The sequence below is a fragment of the Lathyrus oleraceus genome, chromosome 6 (genome assembly GCF_024323335.1).
Source record: "Lathyrus oleraceus cultivar Zhongwan6 chromosome 6, CAAS_Psat_ZW6_1.0, whole genome shotgun sequence".
Classification (NCBI taxonomy): Eukaryota; Viridiplantae; Streptophyta; class Magnoliopsida; order Fabales; family Fabaceae; genus Lathyrus; species Lathyrus oleraceus.
Genome location: NC_066584.1, coordinates 382,562,648 through 382,585,625, shown reverse-complemented (window position 1 = coordinate 382,585,625; position 22,978 = coordinate 382,562,648). Strand labels below are relative to the sequence as shown.

The 22,978-nt window shown below is 37.9% G+C and overlaps 1 protein-coding gene across 1 annotated transcript; it reads left to right on the top strand.

The window, feature by feature from the left end:
- Positions 1 to 240: 240 nt before the first annotated feature.
- Positions 241 to 1,803, top strand: LOC127095771 (uncharacterized). The gene has a single exon (XM_051034414.1). It carries the CDS (start codon positions 241 to 243, stop codon positions 1,801 to 1,803), a length of 1,563 nt encoding a protein of 520 aa, XP_050890371.1.
- The last annotated feature ends 21,175 nt before the right edge of the window (positions 1,804 to 22,978 follow it).

Below are 22,978 nucleotides of genomic sequence, written 5' to 3'. Positions count from 1 at the left end.
TGATAGCAAGATTCTGTCTTTTAGGGATATGGGACCAAACGTGAAGAATAATCCTCTTCCCCCCATGGAGACCCTACAGTGAATGCAATTGAAGATACCTCTCATGGTGTTATGGTTGAGAAGGTTGATGATGTTAAGACTCCTTTGGCAACATTCCACGCCCGATTGGTGGAAGTTGGCCTGATTGATGTTTGTCATGACAGCTGTGAAGAGTGTGCCACACATCCAAAGGGGTGTCAGATGGTACATGATAATATTCAAGACTTGATGAACAAAGGAGTGCTTCATATATCCAGTGTTGCAAAGAATGAAGATGTGTCAGTAATTGAACCTTGTTTTAATTTACCTGAACTAGTTGAAATCCCTTACTATAGTAGGAGAATGGTGCTTGCGAATAGTCATCTGTCACCTGTTGGGATCTGTATGCCTACGCCGTTTCCATATGAAAGCAACAAGGTTGTGCCTTGGAAATATGAGATTACCGTTGTGGATAATATCATTGAAGGAAGTGAAGACGATGAAGTGACAGAAACTGTGGATGAGGACGTCACCAATATTGCAGGAATGAGCAGGATGACCCGTAGTGGTCGAATTTATACGCCGGAATTCAATGTGACTCCTCAAGTGCCAGCCAAGGAATCTTCAGTTATAGCTCCTGCTAAAGAACCCGAAGTGGTCCAATCCGAAGATGCTGTTGAGTTCTTGAAGTTGATCAAGAGAAGCGATTACAAGGTTGTGGATCAGCTGCATCAGACACCATCTAAAATTTCTACTTTGTCTCTGCTATTAAATTCCCAAGCCCATAGGGAGGCTTTGTTGAAGGTGCTTTCCCAAGCTCATGTAACACAAAGTATAACAGTAGACCAATTTGATGAAGTGGTAGCAAACATCACAGCTTGCAACACTTTAAGCTTTAGTGGAGAAGAATTACCCGAAGATGGACAAAATCACAATTGTGCTCTCCATATCTCAATGAAGTGCAAAGATGATGCTTTGGCAAGAGGTTTGGTGGATACGAGATCTTCTTTGAATGTGATGCCAAAGAGAAAACTTGCCAAGTTGTCTTATCAGGGACCAACCATGAAGCCCAGTGCCTTGATAGTAAATGCTTTTGATGGTTCCTGGAGAACCGTGATCGGAGAGGTAGACCTGCCCATATTGATTAGCCCTCATATATTCCCGATTACTTTCCAAGTCATGGATATTAATACGGCGTATAGCTGCTTATTGGGGTGTCCCTGGATTCATGCTGCAGGGGCAGTTACCTCCATTTTACATCCGAAAATGAAGTTTGTAATGGACAATCAACTGATCATCATTTCTGGAGAGGAGGACTTTATGGTCAGTCACCTTTCATCCTTCAGGTATATCGAGGCTAATGAGGACGCTTTAGAAACTTCTTTCCAAGCTCTTGAAATAGCCAACGCCACTTTTGTGGAGATGAAGGACCCTGTTGGGAAAGCTTGTTCATCTTTCGCTTCTTTGAAAAGCACAAAGTCTAGCATTGAAGGAGGAAACCCTGAAGGTTGGGGTCATCTTATTGATGTTCGTGAGAAGCATGATCGTTTCGGTCTAGGATATGTGCCTTCCGCTGCGAAAGGAGCATGGGTCCCTGCAAAAGAAAACACCCGAAGCATCCAGGAAGTATTCCTCAATACAGGATTCATCCATGGAGATCAGGTCAACGCAATTGAAGACAACAGCGAAGATGAAGATGAGCCATGTTTGGTTTACCAGTGTGAGACAATTTTGAACAATTGGACGGCAGTTGAGATCCCTGAAATTTTTCCTTTGTCAAAGTAATAATTGTTGTTTTTCCTTTCAAATCCTTAGCTCTACCCAAGGCTAATGGATCATGTTCTAGGGCCCCTTTTCATTTTCAAATAATCATTATCAGTGAATGAAAGCCATTTTGTTAAATTCTTATTATTCATTTATTTGCCTCCTCTTAAGAAAATGGCAATCTTTTCGAAAGCAAAAAAAACTTTTTCCATTTGTGCATCTTTTATTTTACTTTTCTAAAAAAGTCAACCATTCAAACATGCAGAATAAATGATAACCCAGTTGAATCCAATGACTCTACTCCCTCTCATAACTTTGACTCCCCTATCTACCACGCGGAAGAAGAGGGTGAAGAAGATTGTTACATCCCCGACGAATTGGCAAGGCTGCTCGAGCACGAGTCCAAAGCCCTTCAGCCATATGAAGAACTAGTGGAAACAATCAACCTTGGCACAGAGGAAGAGAAGAAAGAAGTCAAAGTTGGGACCACACTTGAAGCAAGCGTCAAAGAGAGATTGGTCAAGATGCTACAAGAATATATGGATGTATTCGTATGGTCATACCAGGATATGCCAGGCTTGGACATGGACATTGTTGAACACAAGCTACCGCTTCAGCCAGAATTCCCTCCAGTAAAACAAAAACTCCGAAGAATAAGACCAGATATGGCTCTGAAGATTCTTGAAGAAGTCAAACGACAATTTGACGTTGGTTTCCTCGCAGTGGCGAAGTACCTACAATGGGTAGCTAATATCGTACCTGTGCCAAAGAAGGATGAAAAGGTAAGGATGTGTGTTGACTATAGGGATCTAAACAAAGCTAGTCCAAAGGACGATTTCCCTTTACCACACATTGGTACTCTGGTAAACAACACTGCGAGTTTTGCTGTATTCTCCTTTATGGATGGATTTTCTGGATACAATCAAATCAAGATGGCTCCAGATGACATGGAAAAGACCACTTTTATTACCCCTTGGGGAACTTTTTGCTACAAGGTGGTGCCTTTCGGTCTCAAAAATGCCGGGGAAACTTACCAAAAAGCTATGGTCACTCTTTTCCATGATATGATGCACAAGCAGATAGAGGTCTATGTCGATGACATGATCGCTAAATCTCAGAATGAAGAACATCATATGAACCATCTGAATAAGTTGTTTGAACGCCTCAGAAAGTTTAAGCTACGATTAAACCCTGCAAAATTCATATTTGGGGTCCGTTCAAGGAAGTTGCTTGGTTTCATCGTTAGTCAACGAGGAATTGAGGTGGACCCTAACAAGGTCCGAGCTATACAAGAAATTCCTGCTCCACGCACTGAGCAAGAAGTTAGAGGGTTCCTTGGACGTTTGAATTACATCTCAAGGTTTATCTCACACATGACAGCCACGTATGAGCCTATCTTCAAACTGCTTCGAAAAGATCAAGCTATCGAAGAGAATTCTGATTGTCAAAGTGCTTTTGAGAAGATCCATCAATACATACAAGAGCCTCATATTTTGATTCCACCTGTCCCAGGAAAGCCATTAATAATGTATCTGACTGTGCTTGAAGGGTCAATGGGATGCGTGCTGGGGCAACATGACGAAACTGGTCGGAAAGAACACGTTATTTACTATCTGAGTAAAAAGTTTACTAATTTTGAAATTCTATATTCTCTTTTGGAGAAGACTTGTTCCGCGCTAGCATGGGCCGCTCGTCGTTTGAGGCAGTAAAGTATATCTTTGAGAAACCTGCCTTAACTGGAAGACTTGCTCGTTGGCATATGCTCTTGTCAGAATACGACATCCAGTACGTAACTGTAAGACCCTAATTTTGACCCTAAGATCCCTCATGACATCATATCATTTGCTCATTGCATTTGCCTCAAGGATCATAACATGTGTGGATCCTTAACCCTAGGGGTGGGACTTGTGTGAGTGGTTTGAGACCACCAAGCATGCTTGAATTGTATATTATTGCTTTTCTTATTTTGATTACTAACCAAAAGCACAAAAATATGTCACTAACCTCTTTTGTTTTGAAGCTCAAGTGATCATGTGTGCCTTTGCTCCTAGGAGGCTCCTAAGCTCAATGAAGTGGCTAGATGAAGATGAAAGCAAGCATGACAATGGTCCAAAAAGCTCCTAATCATCATATATGTCTCCCAAGCATCTCAATTTGCCAATTTGATCAAGATAATCCAAAGGGCTTGAGGATTGTTTCCCAAGGAAACCCTAACTCAACTATGCCTTGCTCATGAAGCAACCTCAACCTATGATCAAATTCAATCAAGGGAAGTTCTTTAATTCATTATTTTATGCATATATGAGCTTATGTGAGTATCCTCAATCATTCATTCATCAAGATTTGAAGTTTGACCTTGAGAAGTTGACCAGTCAAGTCATCTGACTAAACTGAGGATCCCTGAGACCTAACTTTTGATGTGTTTGTCAAATGAAGATGACCCCAAGATAAAACGTGTTCTTAAGAACCATATGAACAACTTTCATGTTCATCGAAAATCCATTTAAACTTGGAAAGTAATCATTAACTTCAAAACATTATAGGTCATTTTGACTGAAACCCTAGTTTTAGGTCAACTTCCCAAGGACCTAACTTCTTTGTTTTTTATGATTTTGAGGTGAGACAAAATGCATTGGAAAGCTTAATATGTCTAATTAAAATGTTATGTTGGATAAAATTTCATAATCCTAAAATAAACACATGTGATAATACACAACATTATAGGTCACTTTGGACCAAAACCATTGAATTTGAAAAATGTCCAACTTCAAGTGCCCATAAATTTCTCATCCAAAATACAAATGATGCAAAATTTAAGTTCAAATTGATCATCTTGAAAAGATCTACAACTTTAATGTTGGAGGTTTTTCCATTTAAGTCATGCATCATTGAAACAGAAGGGCTTGAAGTTGATCACTTTTGGTAAAAAAATTCAAAGGGAACTTAGACATGTTTTGTACCTCAAACTTCAAAGCCAATTTTCATAAATTTCCAAACTCCAAATGGATTTTTTCCCAACATAGCTTTTGTTCCGTATGTCAAGAGATTTCCAAACATTACTCACATGACCATGTTTGGATTTTCCATGTGTGATTTTTGAAGGGCTTAATGTTTATGATCAATTATGCAATTCACATTGAAACTTGAAATGCAAGCAAATGCCAGGCCTTGTGCACGTCCAATTCAAATCCAAATTATCTTAGCTTGCAATTCCATCCACTTTTGGGCCTCACAGGCGCCTGTACAGGCCCATGCATGGAGGACCCAAAGTTCATGCACACGAGCATTTCACTACCTTGCCTTCAGCTCAGCTATAAATAGAGGGCCTTGCTCATTCAAATTTCAACCTCAAGGTGATCTAAAACCCTGCTGAATTGGAAACCCAACCTCACTCAAAGGAATTTCAATTTTTCAATTCTCAATTTCAAGCTTGAATTTCAACATCCTTAGTTGATCTTCAAGTCTTAATTCCTTGGCCTTGCATCCTCATCACCTCAGGATCAAATTGGAATCAAAGGTTTGAAGAGATCGTGCTGTTTAAAACTGCACTTCAAAGGTATATCACTCAACTGTTTTGATCTGGATCTTGAAATACAATGTGAATTTCTCTGGTTTGAACTGTTTTCTGAAGTCCTCGAGCAAGAGGCAGGCCAATGGTGGTCTTAATTTCATGAATTGAGACATTTCAGTTTGTGCACCTTGATTTTCAAGCTCAAGTTTCTCATTAAGTAGAAACATTAAGGAAGATCCAAGGTTACAGGGGTGATGTACATCACCCCAGCTTCATTTTAATACCTGGCTTGTGTATTTTGGTTAAGGTTGAAAACCATGCGCATGGTGGTCGGAGTTTGTTCTCTGGCCGGAGAAGATGGTGGTTTCCACCACCATCCCCACGTGGGAGCATCATGTCCATCGGATCTTGTGGAAACGTTTTAATCATGACCGTGTGTTATGTTTACTTATTTTAAATCCTCATGTGACGCTCTTGACCAAGGCATATGGTATGACCGCGCCTCTGAGCCCTTGGATGATGCCACGTCAATTAATGAAACTAATCCAATGGCAGCGCATTTTTCCTATTTTCTATTTTCTGTTTTAATTTCTTTTAATTCCTTTTATTTTCAAAAATTCATAAATGTTTTATTTGAAGTCATAAAAATATGAGACCAATGGTAAAAAATTTCTTGAAAAATCTAGTTTCATAATCTGATTTTTAATTATTTTTGTGACTTCATTTAATATTTTTTGTGAATTATTTTGTTTTTAATAGTTTTTAATTCATTTTAAATACTTTTTGATATCTGAAAATTCCAAAAATATTTTCTTAACACATATGGATCATGATAAGTCAATGAAAAATAGTCTCATCAATTTATTAATTGATTTGAGATTTATTTGAGATTTTAATTCATTTGTGTTATTTTTCATTGTTTTAAAATAGTTTCTGATTTCAAAAATTGTTGAGAAAATTTGTCAAACCTTGTTTGACCATGTTAGACCTATGAGAATTTAATTGGACTTGTTCAAGTTGATTTGAATTGAATTTGAGGTTTGACCATATTTTGTTCATTTTTATTTTTTATTTTTGCATTTATTTTAATTCCAAAAATACCAAAATAATATATTTGACTTGTTGACTTCTAATCTTCATTTCTTTTCTGTTTACCATTGGTGGATGATGATTTGATTCACATTTACTCATTGTGTTTTGATATTTCATTTGAATTCTCCTTTTATTCATTTCATCTTCATCTCACTTCTTCTTTTTATTTTGGCCAATGAGTTAATGATTTGTGGTTGGTCTTGACATATGAGAGACTTAACCTTCTTTGTTCCAAATCAAACTCAACTTGATCAAAGATCAAGTGAGTTGCTTTGTGTCCAAGATAGATTGCTTCTTGGTCAAGCAAAAAACCTAAAGTCCATACAAGGCTTTCCTTCTTTTCTTTTGGCATGGCAAGTTGTAGGAGCTTGGCTTACTAGTCGTGATGTCTAACTTGTGTTTATTTTCCTATAGTTTTATTGACCGGCCTCAGATAGGTGTGACTACTACATTAGTCCACTTACGATTGCTTAACATAGCGCTAAATTGTCTTATGACACACTAACACTAACCATACTAACTACTAACTTTAATTCAAGCATTTAATTTCTTGAAATTTACTTTAGTGAAATTTACTTTCTTTCTCATTTATTCATATTGCTTTTTCCCTTTTCTCACTTGAGCATATATTTTATGTTTATGCCATTTTCCTTTTGCTCATTTGAGCTCATTATAATATATTGTTGTCTTGTGATTGTTTTGTCTTTGTTTGTGTGAACCCAATGCAAAAAGGAGAAAGGACTTAGAATTAGGACCTTACCCATGCTTAAAGGAGTCAAAGAGAAACTAGGCCTCATGCCTTTAGAATGCTAAACTTGTTGAAGAGCAACTAGGCCTCATGCCTTTAGAATGCTAAATCTTAAAGTTGACTTCAAAGGACCCCTAATTTAAACTCATTCTTTGTCCATTCCTCTTATTGTGTTGTGAACTTTTTGATGTTTGCTCTTGTGTGATAGGGATTCCATCTTGAGATAGTAAGAAGGACCATTGTCATGAATAGCCAAGTTAAGAGAGACAAGCCAAATGGAGATCCTAGGAGCTTGAATATAATATTTGTTTGATTGCTTGAGTAATTGCTAAGTCCAAAGGAAAGAAGCATCTTGAATCATCTTTATGATCTCAAGAAAAGGAACTCCAAGGGTTTTATCTCTTCTCTTATCTTTGTATGCTTTAGGACTAGCCCTTCTCTTCTTCTCTCCACTCTAACCCAAGCCAAACTCATTTATGTGCAAACTTTGACTTTGTTTCAAATTAGAAACCTAGGCCTTAGGCCTTTTATTTTTCAAACTCTTTTCATTAATATTCATTGTGAATAAACATTAATTCAACTTTGACCTCATTTTGTAAATACACTTAACTTGTAAATACAACTCACTTCAAGTTGTTTTTGTGGCTCCAATGGCCACCTTTGTTAAAACCTTTTTTCATAAACATTAGCCATATGTTTGAGTTATCATAGTGGTTGATGTAAACATCACCTTATCCTTAGTGACTGGACTATAAGTCTTGCATACTTATTATAGGGTTAACCCCTTACTAGTATGTTGAAGCTCTCCTCACATGGTGGATTGTTGGTTTAGGTTGAGTTTTCTCCCTTTGATAACAAAAGACCTTAAGGCTTTTGATCAAATCAATTTACCAATCTTTGAGATTTCTACCCTGAACTACGAGGTTTTGGTCCTACCTTTGTGATGGCACGTAGGCAATGGGTTCATCCATTCAAACAACAAAATTGTAAATATAATATTCTTTTCTCATCCCCCCAATCTATTGCACATATTTTCACGAATACCAACCTACAACACATTTGCAAAAAGGGCTCCCTTAGAGTACTAAGGATGTTTTGGGTGCTTAAAACCTTCCCATTTCATAACCAACCCCCTTACCCAAATCTCTGACATTTTTATTAGTTTTTGATTTGATAAAACTTCTTACTTGGCTTTTGTTCGCGTTTTAGCCTTTCCTTTGGACAAATAAAAGTGAGGTGGCGACTCGAATTGTATGATTTGCTTTTGATTTAGTCAATAAATCATAAGGTAACGAATACTCTGCTACAGAAAAGTGGCGACTCTGCTGGGGATTATATATTTCCTAGTGGGTTTAGCCTACTTTTTGCTTGTTGTATTGTATGTTTATATTTATTTGTGACATATTTTTGTGCAAATTTGGGATGACTGTATTGTTTGTAATGTATGATTTGCTTGACATATATCAATTGCTTGTGTGCTTGGTGGTCTCTTGGGAGATGAGTTCTCTACCCGAACTCGAGTGCACTTATGATATGAGAATGGCATAGTCCTGTTGACTTGTGTGGAGTTATTCCTTAGCAAGTTGACTTGCAAGCCCATTCACTTGGTGGAGGTCTTGTTGGGATCAATAATGTCACACGAGTAATCGTGGTTAGGCATTACTCTTTCCAATATAAACCTTAGAAGCCAAGGACCTTAGATTACCTAGCCCATCTTGGCCTATTTTAGGACGTAGTGCGAAGGTCGTTCAAGTGTAAGATTTGATACGATTGTTACGTGATACTACACTCATAAGAGTCTCTCTTGAGAATATTTTTGGAATACGAGTAGTCGTTTATCCGATAATATCCGAAAGATGAGATGATGACTATGGGGACCTTTTTAGAACATGATTGTCAGGTTTAACCCTAGTACACTCCCTTTGGGTGGTTCTTAACCGAGACTCCATGCTCGTGACTTGCAACAAACCCTTGATTCGCGGTTGATCCGTTCTCGTATGTCCTCAATATCAATGGAACTTGGGTGTCGATAAGGTGTAAACCATAATCCACCAAAATGGATGATTGATATTGAGGATGACTTGAGCCATCCCGTGACCTTTGTGTGGTGTGACTTGCTTGATCCTTGAGTGTGATTGTTGCATCCATGCATTCATTCGCACCCATATCATCAACAATGAAAAATTTCAAGGAACTTAAGAGGTCTATTTGCAAATTTTCAGACATGGATAAGCAAAGAAGGAATACGAAAAAGTACAGTTTCATACAACCCGACTTGAAAGACTTAAGGAGTTTGACACCCTATGTATTAGATCCCTTGGAGTTCAAAGCTCGTCATGGGAAGTTTTGTCTATTCTTTCTACTCAGGTGGATGAAGGTCTGATGAGTGTGCTAGTGCAGTTCTATGATCCTCTGTACCGTTGCTTTACTTTTCCGGATTTTCAGCTTTTGCCTACACTTAAGGAGTATGCCTATCTTGTGAGGATACCTATCTTGGATCAGTTGTCGTTCAGTGGTTGGGAGAGGGTTCCTTCTTCCCAAGAGATTGCTGACATGCTTCACATAGAAGTATCTGAGATTCTTGCTCATATGAATACCAAAGGTGGAATTCAAGGTCTCCCATCTGATTTTCTCATTGCCCAAGCTAGTTTGTTTGGGAAGGCCATGAGTGAGGACGCCTTTGAAGCCATATTTGTACTTCTCATCTATGGACTAGTGTTATTCCTCAACATCGACAATTTTGTGGATGTGAACGCTATTAGGATTTTCTCTACTCTTAATCTCGTTCCTACTCTGTTGGGTGACACTTATTTCTCTTTGCATATGAGGAATGCAAAGGGTGGTGTATCCATTGTGTGTTGTCTGCCTCTGTTGTAAAAGTGGTTTATTTCGCACTTGCCTCAGACACTCGCCTTCAAGGAGAACAAAGGATGTCTACGGTGGTCTACGAGACTTATGTCTCTCACTAATGATGATATCTTTTGGTGTAACCGTGTGTATGATGGTGTCCAGATTATTGACTCTTGTGGTGAATTCTCCAATGTACCTCTTCTTGGTACATGTGGTGGAATTAACTACAACCCTGTTTTAGCTCGCCGTCAGCTCGGTTTCCCCTTAAAGGATAAACCTAACAAAATTATGTTGGAAGATATATTCCTTCAAGAGGGTAAAGATCCCCAGAACTTGAAGGGCAGGATGGTTCGCGCCTGGCGCAAAGTTCATAAGAAGGGAAGGAAGGAGCTTGGTCCAAAGAATTGCATTGCTTTGGAACCCTACACCTCTTGGGGAAGGAAGAGAGCTCTTGAGTACCGCATGCCTTATGATTATCTGAGAACTACCCCCATGGTTATCGTTGGGCCTTCAACCCTCCATAACCAAGGAGTAGAGGAGTTATGAGATGAGGATCGGTCGCGTGCTTGGGTTCGCGAGCGAGAGGAATTTCTTCAGCAGCTTAGAGATAAGGATGCAATGATAGAGTTTCTAGAGCATCAGGTTATTGATGAGCCTGATGATGTGATTACTTCTCTTCTTCCTCAGTCATCTAGGTTTTGGAAGAGGAAGTATGATCGACTCGCCAAGGAGAAGGCCGACATGGAAGCAGCTTATGAGAGAGAGGTGAAGAGGCTTCGTGCAGCTTATCTTCTGGTCTCGAGCGCTTTGAACGATTGTTTCTAGGGCTCCATAGGATGCTTATTCTCCTTTCCTCTTGTATTATATTTGGTTACCAAAACTGTATTCCTTCTTTGGTGTAAAAATTTCCCAAATATTAATGCTATGAATATTCCATATATGTCTTAAAAGATTAATATTTTCAAATATTTGCAAGTAGATCTCTATAAAGTTCCTCTGATAAAAACAAATCATATGCACAAACATTGCATGCATCATATGCATAAGCAGGTTTTGTTCTGAGCTTCTTGATCAGTTGTCTAACTCTTTGCTCTTCATTTAATTTCAAGACAAGCTGACGCACCGGTATAACACGAGAGCCAATCTTTCCAAGGATCATGGAGCATCTAGAACAAGAGAACCAGGAACTGAAGGACGAGATTGCTAGGCTTACTGCCATGATGGAGTCAGTGCTGGCCGCCTAGAGCCAAGCTTCGCCTACTCCTGCAATTCCTCCCTAGAGGACTGTCATCTCAGAGGTTGCTACTTCAGCGGTGCCTGATCCAACGACCCACTTTGCGCCATCTATGCCAGTCGGGTTCCCCTGGGGAATGCCTGCCAACTTTGTGCCCGAGGGTTTTGCTCTAACTCTCGCTTCTCTGCCGGCATCTAGCCCGGTCCTTGCTGTGCCACCTCCTATTGTGCACGCTTTACCAAGAGTTGAAGACACCATCTATCATTCTGAGCCATCTGAGGGCCCAAATATTTACAAGAAGATGGACAAAATGAAAGACCAATTCCTTGAGCTGCGCAAGGAACGGAAGACTCTGAGGGGTAAGGACTTCTTCGGTAAGAGTGCTGCTGAGTTGTGCCTCGTGCCCAACGTGAAGATCCCTATTAAATTCAAAGTACCTGACTGTGCTTGATGAGAGTATGTGTTGTGTTCTTGGTCAAAAAGATGAATCAGGAAAGAAAGAATATGCAATTTACTACCTTAGTAATAAATTCACTGACTGTGAGACTCGATATTCTACGCTTGAGAAGACATGTTGCGCATTGGCTTGGGCTGCTAAGCGTTTGCGCCAGTATATGTTGAATCATACTACTTGGTTGATATCCAAAATGGATCCAATCAAGTACATTTTTGAGAAGTCTGCTTTAACTGGGAGGATTTCTAATTGGCAGATGTTGTTATCTGAGTATGATATTGAATACCGATCTTAGAAAGCAATTAAAGGTAGTGTCTTAGCTGGCCATTTGGCTCACCAACCTATTGAATATTATCAGTCAGTGCAGTATAATTTTCTTGATGAAGAGATTTTTTACTTGAAAATGAAAGATTGTGATGAACCATTGCTTGAAGAAGGGCCAGAACCTGGTTCTCATTGGGGCATGGTATTTGATGGAGCTGTTAATTCGTATGCTAATGGCATTGGGGAAGTGATTATTACTCCTCACGAAACTCATTTTCCGTTTACAGCTAGATTAACCTTCAAGTGTACAAACAATAAGGTTGAGTATGAAGCTTGCATTATGGGGCTGGAAGAGGACATTGATCTCAGAATTAAATATCTTGACATTTATGGAGATTCATCTTTGGTTGTGAATCAGATCAAGGGTGAATGGGAGACGAATAAACCCGATTTAATACCGTATAGAGATTATGCGAGGAGGATTTCAACTTTCTTTACAAAGGTTGAGTTTCATCATATCCCTCTAGATGAAAACCGGATGGCAGATGCTCTTGCAACTTTAGATTCTATGATTGTGGTGAATTTTTGGAATGAAGTTCCTAATTTGACTGTGATGCATCTTGATAGGCCAGCTCATGTGTTTGTTATTGAAGAAGTCAAAGATGAAAAGCCATGGTATTTTGATATCAAATGTTTCCTCCAAAGTCATATTTACCCGTCCAGGGCATCTTTGAAAGATAAGAAGACTTTGAGGAAACTAGCTGGCAACTTCTACCTGAATGGTGATGTTCTTTATAAGAGAAACTTCAATATAGTTTTGCTCAGATGCATGGATAGACACGAAGCAGACCTATTGATGACTGAAGTCCATGAAGGTTCCTTTGGTACTCATTCCAATGGACATACTGTGGTAAAGAAGATGTTGAGAGAAGGCTACTATTGGCTGATAATGGAATCCGACTGTTGCAAGTTTATGAAGAAATGCCACAAGTGTCAAATTTATGCAGATAAGATTCATGTTCCTCCGACACTGTTGAATGTCATTTCCTTTCCATGGCCCTTCCCCATGTGGGGAAATGATATGATTGGTATGATTGATCCCAAAGCTTCGAACAGACATCGTTTCATTCTATTGGCTATTGATTACTTCACAAAGTGGGTTGAAGTGGCATCGTATGCAAATATGACCAAGCAAGTTGTGGTACGATTTATCAAGAATCAAATTATATGTCGTTATGGTGTGCAAAGTAAGATTATTACTGATAATGGATCTAACTTGAATAATAATATGGTGGAAGCTCTTTGCAAAGACTTTAAGATTGCACATCATAATACAGTCCCAAGATGAATGGGGCTGGTGAAGCTACGAATAAGAACATTAAGAAGATTATCCAAAAGATGGTTGTGACATACAAAGATTGGCATGAGATGCTCCCATTTGCTTTGCATGGGTACCATACATCCATCTGCACTTTAACAGGGGAAGCCCTTTTCTCTCTTGTTTATGGCATGGAAGTTGTGCTCCCTGTGGAGATTGGGATCCCATCTTTGCGTGTTTTAATGGAAGCCAAGTTGACTGAAGCTGAATGGTGTCAGACCAAATATGATCAGTTGAATTTGATTGAAGAGAAGATTTTAACTGCCATGTGTCATGGTCAGTTGTATCAGCAAAGAATGAAGAAAGCATTTTATAAGAAGGTCAAGCCTCGTGTGTTCAAAGAAGGAGACCTCGTACTCAAGAAGATTCTATCTTTCAAACTCGATTCAAGGGGCAAATGGACTCCTAATTATGAAGGCCCATATGTTATAAAGAGAGCCTTTTCAGGAGGAGATTTGATTCTTACAACTATGGATAGTGAAGAGTTCACGGTCCTGTGAATGCCGATGCAGTCAAGAAATACTTCACCTAAAAAGAAAAGAACAACTCACTAAGTTGAAAACCCAAAACGACAACTTAGGCAAAAATGAGCATCTCGGTGGATTGAAAACCCGAAAGGGCAATCCAGGAAAAAGTTAGAGACATAAAGCAGAAAATTTATCCTGGTAGACTGGGTACCCCACCTTGGGGCAATCTAGGCAAAAATTAGGGATTTTGGCAAGTAACCGCATTCGGCTAGTCCTGATCGTTGAAGCAGTTTTGAGCAGTCATTTAGTTCTAATTCATCATTCTCAACCGAAGACAAGAACAGTGGACTTTGAAGTTGTCATGGAGAGTAGTGATCATTGTATTCAATGTATCCCTTTTCCATGTAAATCACCATTCTCAAACTTTGTAAAGATCCATGGAGTCCCGCCGTTCGCGGACTACCATTCTATTAAATAAAGTTGAGTTTTTATCCAATTATTTCTATTCTTATTTATTAAATCAAGTTGAGCTTTTATCCAAGTAATGGATATTCACTCGACCTACAACTGTTTGTTGGGAAGGCCATGGATTCATGAAGTCGGCGGTATGACGTCTACTCTGCACCAAAAGCTGAAATTCGTGAAGAACAACAAGCTTGTCGTTGTTGGTGGAGAGAAAGCATTATTAGTTAGCCATTTTTAATCCTTAACTTATGTTGATGCTGAGGAGAAAGTTTGAATGTCGTTCCAAGATCTGTCCGTTGTTGATGAATTGAAGAAGGTTGGAGCACCTATGTCTTCTTAAAGGATGCCAAAGAGATTGTTCAGACTGGCAGCACTGATAGATGGGGTCACATTGTGGAATTCGTTGAGAATAAGAATAGAGTAAGGCTGGGATTTCAGCAAGGGTCATTCAACGCCAATGTCAAGACTATACAACTAGTTTTCCATAGTGGAGAGTTCATTCATGAGGATGATCAACACTCAACTGCCATTATTGAAGACAGTGATGAAGATGAAGTTTACACCAACTTTGTGACACATGGCCACACATGCAACACCTGGATCGTTGTTGATGTTCATGTTGTTATGCATCATTCTAAATAATTTTTTTTCATTATTTTAAGAAAAATCATTCTCCTATGCCTAAGGGAGACGTGAACATTGTTGGGAATTTTCCTTATTCTCATCAATAAAATACAATTTTATTCATCCACATCTATGATGTTTTATTTTTACTTTTTGCTTTTTCTGAAAATGGTAAGCACAAAGAACATAAATAAATAATAATCTTTCCATCTGCATAATGTTTGTTTGCACTCCACATCTCTAAAATCAAAATATCAAATCATTATGTAGGTTGGTTCTCAAACCCATTGAATGTAATGATCCTACTCCCTCTCCAAACTTTGATTTCCTTGTGTTTGAAGTTGGGGAAGAGAATGATGGTGAGTAAGTATCTGATGAGTTATATCGTTTGCTTGATTACGAGGAAAAATCCATTCAACTATTTGAATAGCAGATTGAATTAGTCAACTTGGGTTCCAAGGATGATTTGAAGGAAGTCAAGATTGGGTCTCAACTGTGTCCAAAAACTAAGAAGGGGTTGATTGATCTTCTTCGAGAATATTCTAATGTGTTTTCTTGGTCCTATCATGATATGCCTCGTTTGGATTCTAAGATTATGGAGCATAGATTGTCTTTGAAGCCAGAATGCCCGCCGGTCAAACAGAAGTTGAGAAGAACTCGTCCTGATATGGCAGTGAAAATCAAAGAGGAAGTGCAGAAGCAGATTGATAATGGTTTTCTTATTACCTCTAAGTATACGCAATGGGTGGCCAATATTGTGCTTGTTCTTAAGAAAGATGGAAAAATCTGTATGTGTGTTGATTACAAAGAAAGAATAAGCACTTTACTACCTTAGTAAGAAATTCACCGATTGTGAGACTCAGTATTCTATGCTTGAAAAGACATGATGCGGATTGGCTTAGGCTGCTAAGTGTCTGCGCTAGTATATGTTGAATCATAGTACTTGGTTGATATCCAAAATGGATCTAATCAAGTACATTTTTGAGAAGCCTGCTTTAACTGGGAAGATCTCTCGTTGGCAGATGTCATTATCTGAGTATGATATTGAATACCGATCTCAAAAAGAAATTAAAGGTAGTGTCTTGGATGACCATTTAGCTCACCAACCTATTAAAGATTATCAGTCAGTGCAATATGATTTTCCTAACGAAGAGATTTTATACTTAAAGATGAAGGATTGTGATGAACAATTGCTTGAAGAAGGGCCAGAACATGGTTCCCGTGGGGCATGGTATTTGATGGAGATGTTAATTCGTATGGCAATGGCATTAGGGCAGTGATTATTACTCCTCAAGGAACTCATTTTCCGTTTACAGCTAGATTGACCTTCAAATGTACAAACAATATGGCTGAGTATGAAGCTTGCATTATGGGTCTTGAAGAGGCCATTGATCTCAGAATTATGTATCTTGACGTCTATGGAGATTCAGCTTTGATTATGAATCATATCAAAGGTGAATGAGAGATGAATCAACCCGGTTTGATACCATACAAAGATTATGTGAAAAGGATATCAACTTTCTTTACAAAGCTTGAGTTTCATCATATCCCTCGAGATGAACACCGGATGGCAGATGCTCTTGCAATGTTGGCTTCCAAGATCGTAGTGAAGTTTTAGAATGAAGTTCCCAATCTGACTGTGATGTGTCTTGATAGGCCAGCTCATATGTTTGTTGTTGAAGAAGGCAAAGATGAAAATCCATGGTATTATGATATCAAATGTTTCTTCCAAAGTTAGATTTACCCATCTGGGGCATCTTTGAAAGATAAGAAGACTTTGAGAAGATTAGTCAGTAACTTCTACCTAAATGGTGATGTGCTTTATAAGAGAAATTCCAATATGGTTATGCTCAGATGTGTCGATAGACACAAATTAGACATGGTGATGACAAAAGTCCATGAAGGTTCCTTTGGTACTCATTCCAACAGACATGATATGGAAAAGAAGAAGTTGAGAGCAGGTTACTATTGGCTGACAATAGAATCTAATTGTTGCAAGTTTATGAAGGAATGCCACAAGTGTCAAGTTTATGCGGATAAGATTCATGTTCCTCTAACACTGTTGAATGTCATTTCCTCTCCAAGGCCATTCTCCATGTGGGGAATTTATATGATTGGCATGATTGAGCCCAAAGCATCAAACGGACATCGTTTCATTCTGGTGGCTATTGATTACTTCAGAAAATGGGTTGAAGCGGCATCATATGCAAGTGTGACCAAGCAAGTTGTTGTATGTTTTATCAAGAATTAGATTATATTTCATTATGATGTGCCAAGTAAGATCATTATTGATAATGGATCGAACTTGAATATTAATATGATGGAAGCTCTTTGTAAAGACTTCAAGATTGCACATCATAACTCTTCTCCCTACAGACCCCATATGAATGGGGCTGTTGAAGCTGTAAACAATAATATCAAGAAGATCATTCAAAAGATGGTTGTGACGTACAAAGATTGACATGAAATACTCCCATTTTCTTTGCATGGGTACCGTACATCCATCCTCACTTTAACAGGGGCAACCCCTTTTCTCTCTTGTTTATGGCATGGAAGTTGTGCTCCCCGTAGAGGTTGAGATCTTGTCACTGCATGTCTTGATGGAAGCCAAGTTGACAGAAGCTGAATGGTTTCATAATAGATATGACCACTGAATTTGATTGAAGAGAAGAGATTGTCTGCCATGTGTTATGGTAAGTTATATCAATAAAGAATGAAGAAAGCTTTTGATAGGAAGGTCAAGCATTGCGTGTTCAGAGAAGGTGACCTCGTTCTCAAGATGATTTTATCTTTCAAACCTGATTCTAGGGGAAAATGGACTCCTAATTATGAAGGCCCATATGTTGTTAAGAGAGCCTTTTCAGGCGGTGTTTTGATTCTTACAACTATGGATGGTTAAGAGTTCACGCGTCCTGTGAATACCGATGCAGTCAAGAAATACTTCTAGCGGTAAATTCATGATCATCAAGCTATGGATAAGCTAGACATCAAATAACAAGAGTCGCCACCGTGCTTTTATTATTTCCAAGGGAAAAGGGAAAAGTACGAACAAAACCCACAAATAAAAGTTTTTAAATCAAAACTAATAAAATTCCAGAGATTACAGATAAGGGGGTTGGTTACACAGAGGGAAGGTGTTAGCACCCAAATTGTCCTAGGTACTCCTAGGGAGCCCTTTCTTGTGTGCATATGTGTTTTTGTGCAAATGATGTTTGCAAGCAAATAGAATTCGGGGAATGAGAAAAGAATTCATTAATTATATTTTTGTGTTTGACAAGACCTTCGGACGTGTGCCTACGTACCAACATAAAAATGAGGGATCAAAACCTCGTAGTTCGTGGTATAAATTTCAAAGTGGATGCATTGCTTTTAACAAAAGTTAGGTTTGAAAGGCACAAGGTCCTAAAAAGGGTTTGAATGAGTTAATTCTTTTTGGCTTTTGAAAACTTTAAGTCAAGTATAGTTAAGTATATTTACAAGTTTAATTAAGAAAAGAAGTTTGAAAGTGCAATGGCATAAGGCCAAAGTTTCTAGTTTGTAATATGGTCTAAGTTTAGAAAAACAAATCACAATCAAAGAAGTTTTTAAAAGGAGGGATAGATTTTGAAATTAAAGAAATCAGGAAGAGATGAAGAGACTAATCCTAAGCATAAATTTAAAAGTTCAGAGTTGAAAAGATCTGACCAATGGGCTGTAATCCAATAGACAAGAATGTCATATAGAAACCCAAATTCCCTTGGACATTAGAATCAAGCAACAAACAATGGACAATATATCAAATTGAAGAGCAAGGCATCAAATAAAGATACACACATCCAAGCTTAGCAATTCCATGATCTTCTTCAAATTTGCCCATGTAGCAGATAAACTCCATGATGGCCCAAATCACAGGTTCAAAATAACAGCTTTATAATGATCATGTTGTAGGTGAACTCAAATGGATCTTCAATGATGTATCAGATGAAGTTTTAAATCACAAGCACTTGGTTACATGAAACTTGGCATTGGCCAAGTCCTTTGCATAGGGAGTGTTGCCTAAATTCTAAGTCCAATTGTCTCCAATCAAACCAACAATCCACACAAGATATTTTTTAGGGTTTGGTTCTTATTATGTACATTAATGGTCAAAGACCACACAAACAAACAGAAACAAAATATATCACAAAATATGGTCCAAGTGGACAAAATGAAAATGACATTAACATAAATAATTAGAATGGTATGAACAATGGCAAATGAATAAGGCTTAAAAATAAAGTGCATTAAAAGTAAATGACTTAAAATTAAATGTTAATTGTTAATGAGTTAGAAGTTAGTATTGCTTTTGCTTTTGCTATTTTGTTTAAGTCATTCTTTGGAGAACACTCAACCCACTTATCACAAGTATGGATCCTTGAACCAAGACATCTTCCAAAGGAAGGAAAAAAGGCCAAGTTTCCACACAATACCATGAAAGAGGGGAGACTTACAATCTCACTAACTAGAATGTTATGTCTTTTGTGTCAAAAATTTAGCGCTATGTTAAGCAATCGTAATTGGACTTAAGTAGAAGTCACAACTATTTGAGGCCAGGCAATAGAATTTTGGTGTTAATGCATGTTAGAGACATAGTATGATGAACTATGCTCATGAAACATACCACACACAAAAAGAATATGAAAAAGTGGGGGCCTAATCTCATCCATACTTATGTTGATTTTGCAATCAACCAGCCTTAAGATATTGAGATATCATAGGCCCATGACATGAATGCATAAAGAATGGGAATGAGAGGAAGAGGTATGGGAAATGGATCAAACTCAAATTGGACAAAGGAGGACTTTTACCAAATTAAGATCATTCATTCATTTTAGGAGATGGAATGTACATTCAATCAATCCCCTAAATTCAATGATCTTAACTTAACAAAGTCAAATCAACCTTGACAAAGGCCTAACAGCACAAGTCAAACTTCCAAAGTCAATCAAAATGGCTCTACACAATTTATTTGGCATTTATTCAATTAAAAATACTAAAAATAATACATTAAATTAAATATGATTGGTCAATTTCCTAAAACCTTATCAAAACACCAAAGAAATAGTCATGAGATTTATCATAGGTCAAACAAGGTCAAACGACCTTGGAGAAAATTTTCAGAATTTTTGGAAACTTAAAAGTATTTTTAAACAATTAAAAATATTCAAAAAAGCAATTAAATCATGGAAAATATTAATAATGATCCAAAAAATAATTTTAATTCAAAATATGAAAGAGGATTTTATTTAAGAAAAATTGGTGAAACTCTCATACTTTTTGGACCAATATTAAAATTAATATGAATTAATGAAAATCAAAGGAATAAAAATTAAAATCAGAAAATCAAAAAAACGTTGACCACTTGATCTCCCTCATTAATTGAGGTGGCAGATCAAGTGGATCTGAGTGCGCGTTCCACCATACACCAAGTCAAATGTTCCACACGCGTGGTAATCACTTTGGACGCCTCAGATTAAAATATTTTAAAATGAATCAATGGTTCTGAACCGTGCCACATCACTGTCGGAGCCAAAGGTCGGTCATCTTCTCCGATGACACTGGCCGGACTTGTTCAATCATCACCATAACATAAATGAAAAAGGAGGATATGATCTGAAAGATAAAATGGCGTAGATCACGAATATCACCTCAATTTTAACTAACTCCAAATATATAGAGAGATATGTGGAGTTGAATTTTAAGGTATGTCAATTGAGTTGCTTCGATTTGACCTCAAAGCAGCTCAATCTTCTTGCCTAAATTGGTAGGACTTCAGACAACCAAATATCCAAGAGAATTGATGAGAATTGAGTGGGAATCGAAGAGAAGAAAAAATCTGGAAAATACCTTCAATGTTGTGCAGAACTTGATCTCTCTTGCTTCAATCCGTGTTTGATCTTGCTTAGGTAGCTTGCAAAAGTGGCTTAGGATTGGTACAAAGCTTTGGATCCTGGAGTTTTTGAATCTCCAAACAGTGAGATTCAAACTCAATTTTCAAGTGAAAATTATCAGGTTTTCCTTTCAAATGTGAGGGTTTCAAGTATGGAGGCAAAGCTGGCGCACAAGGGTCCTTTTAAATGAGGACAAAGGGTCTCTATTTAGAGCAAAATGGAATGCTATTTGCACACTTGAAAATTTGTCCAAATTTAACAATGCCATGTTCATGCTTACATGGGCGTGTACAGGCCCATGAAGCAACTCAATTAAGTCCAAAATCAACTATGCTGAGGTCTGAATGAGGCTTGAATGGCAAGATAAAGTTAAATGACCATTTGAAGCTTGAATCTTGCCAACTGATACAATTGTGTTTACACCATGCGCGGACCCCTCAAACTTTATCCAAAATGAATTAATTGGGACTCTTTGGAATGCTTAGATCAAGAGGAACAACTCTTATGTTGAACTTGTATCATGGTGAATTTTGAGGTGGAAGTTTGGAAATTTCAACATGTTGAAATTTTTTCTAAGTGTCAAGTCATATACTTCATTATTCCATATTGCTTAACTTTTTATGTGAGCTCCAAATGAGAAAAGTGTCTTCATAAAAGTTGTATCTATTTCAAATACCTTCAAAATGGTCATCAATATGACATCATTTGGATTTATAATAAGTGAGTTATGCATTTTTGAAGTTGAGGAAAATCACGTGTTCAATGGTATTAGTCCAAAATAACCTATAATGTATCCTCATATCACATGCTCATAAAAGTTGATTTAGCTCTCACTACAAACATAAAATTTGAAGTATACACCTTGAATTTGATTGCGCAACTTGGAAATCTTTCATCTCATAAAAATTGAGCAAGTTATGGCCTTGGGAAATTGACTTTCAAATTAGGGTTTAGACAAAATGACATATAATGTTTCAACATAGAAAATGACTTTGCAAGCAACATTAGCTCTAGACTTCAACATGAAAGTTGTTTGGAATATTATTTAGAGTAACTTTGCTCTTGGAATCATTTTCATATGATGAAAATTGTAGGAGATAGGGTCGAAGGAGACCCAGTTTTGATCAAATGAATTCATCTGGCCAACCACCATCAACCAACTTGCTAACTTACAATTCTCTTGACTTTTTAGGCTCATGGTAGATCATATATGCATAAGATGATGAATTTTGAAGTGTCCCTTGAGAAATTTGATCATTTGGTGAGGAAGCTTGTTGAAGAAGTTACTCAAAACTATTGAAGAAATCTTGATCAAAATAACATGTAAAGATCATTGGGATTCATATATGATTCTTAGAGATATTGTGGATCATTCCTTGGTTGTGCTCTTAGCAATGAGGGTCTTAAACCCTAGCTATGAACATGATAGATCAATGGGGATCATGCCCTACCTACAAAAGAGTTAGGAAAATGCAAAGACATATTTTTGGTATTTTGGTTAGTAAAAATGATAATATACAAGTATGATACAATCACATGGTGCTTGGTGATCTCTCCCAAAACAAACCCAATGAAAGAGGGGTAAGGAGGATGCCAAGGTATGATCCCAATGCTAATGCATATGATGAAATTGCATGAGGGATCTTAGGGTCAAAATTAGGGTCTTACAGCTGCCCCAATTTAAGGACATTCTAACTGAGGAGGTGAAGGTTAAAATCTTCATATCCACTCAGTAGAATGGGCTTAAAAAACAACATATAGAAACAAATTTTGGTCCCTAAGAGACCTCATGATGCATATGATATGAATGTAAAAATGAATTCTCTGTGGGGAAATGTTGCCACAAAGGAAAAGAAATCAGAGAGACCGAATATTCGCAAGAGCATAATGCATTCCGTAAGGAAAGCTCACTAGGGAGACAGAGACTCTGAGGGGATAAAGGGGTTATCCGTAGGCCAGGCTATGACTTAAAACTGTTGGGAGACTAGAGGAATTCCATGAAAATGGAAAGACTCAGCCAGGGGAAACAAAACGTCTACAGGGGAAGCGAGTATATCAGGATAAAACTGACGTACTTGAATCATGCAGGAACAACGATTTCACTAAGGAAAAGCGCACTCAACTCAACTGGGGAAGAAATAAACCTCAACACAGGAGGAACATAAATCTACTATCCACTACATGTTACTGGGTAAGGAGA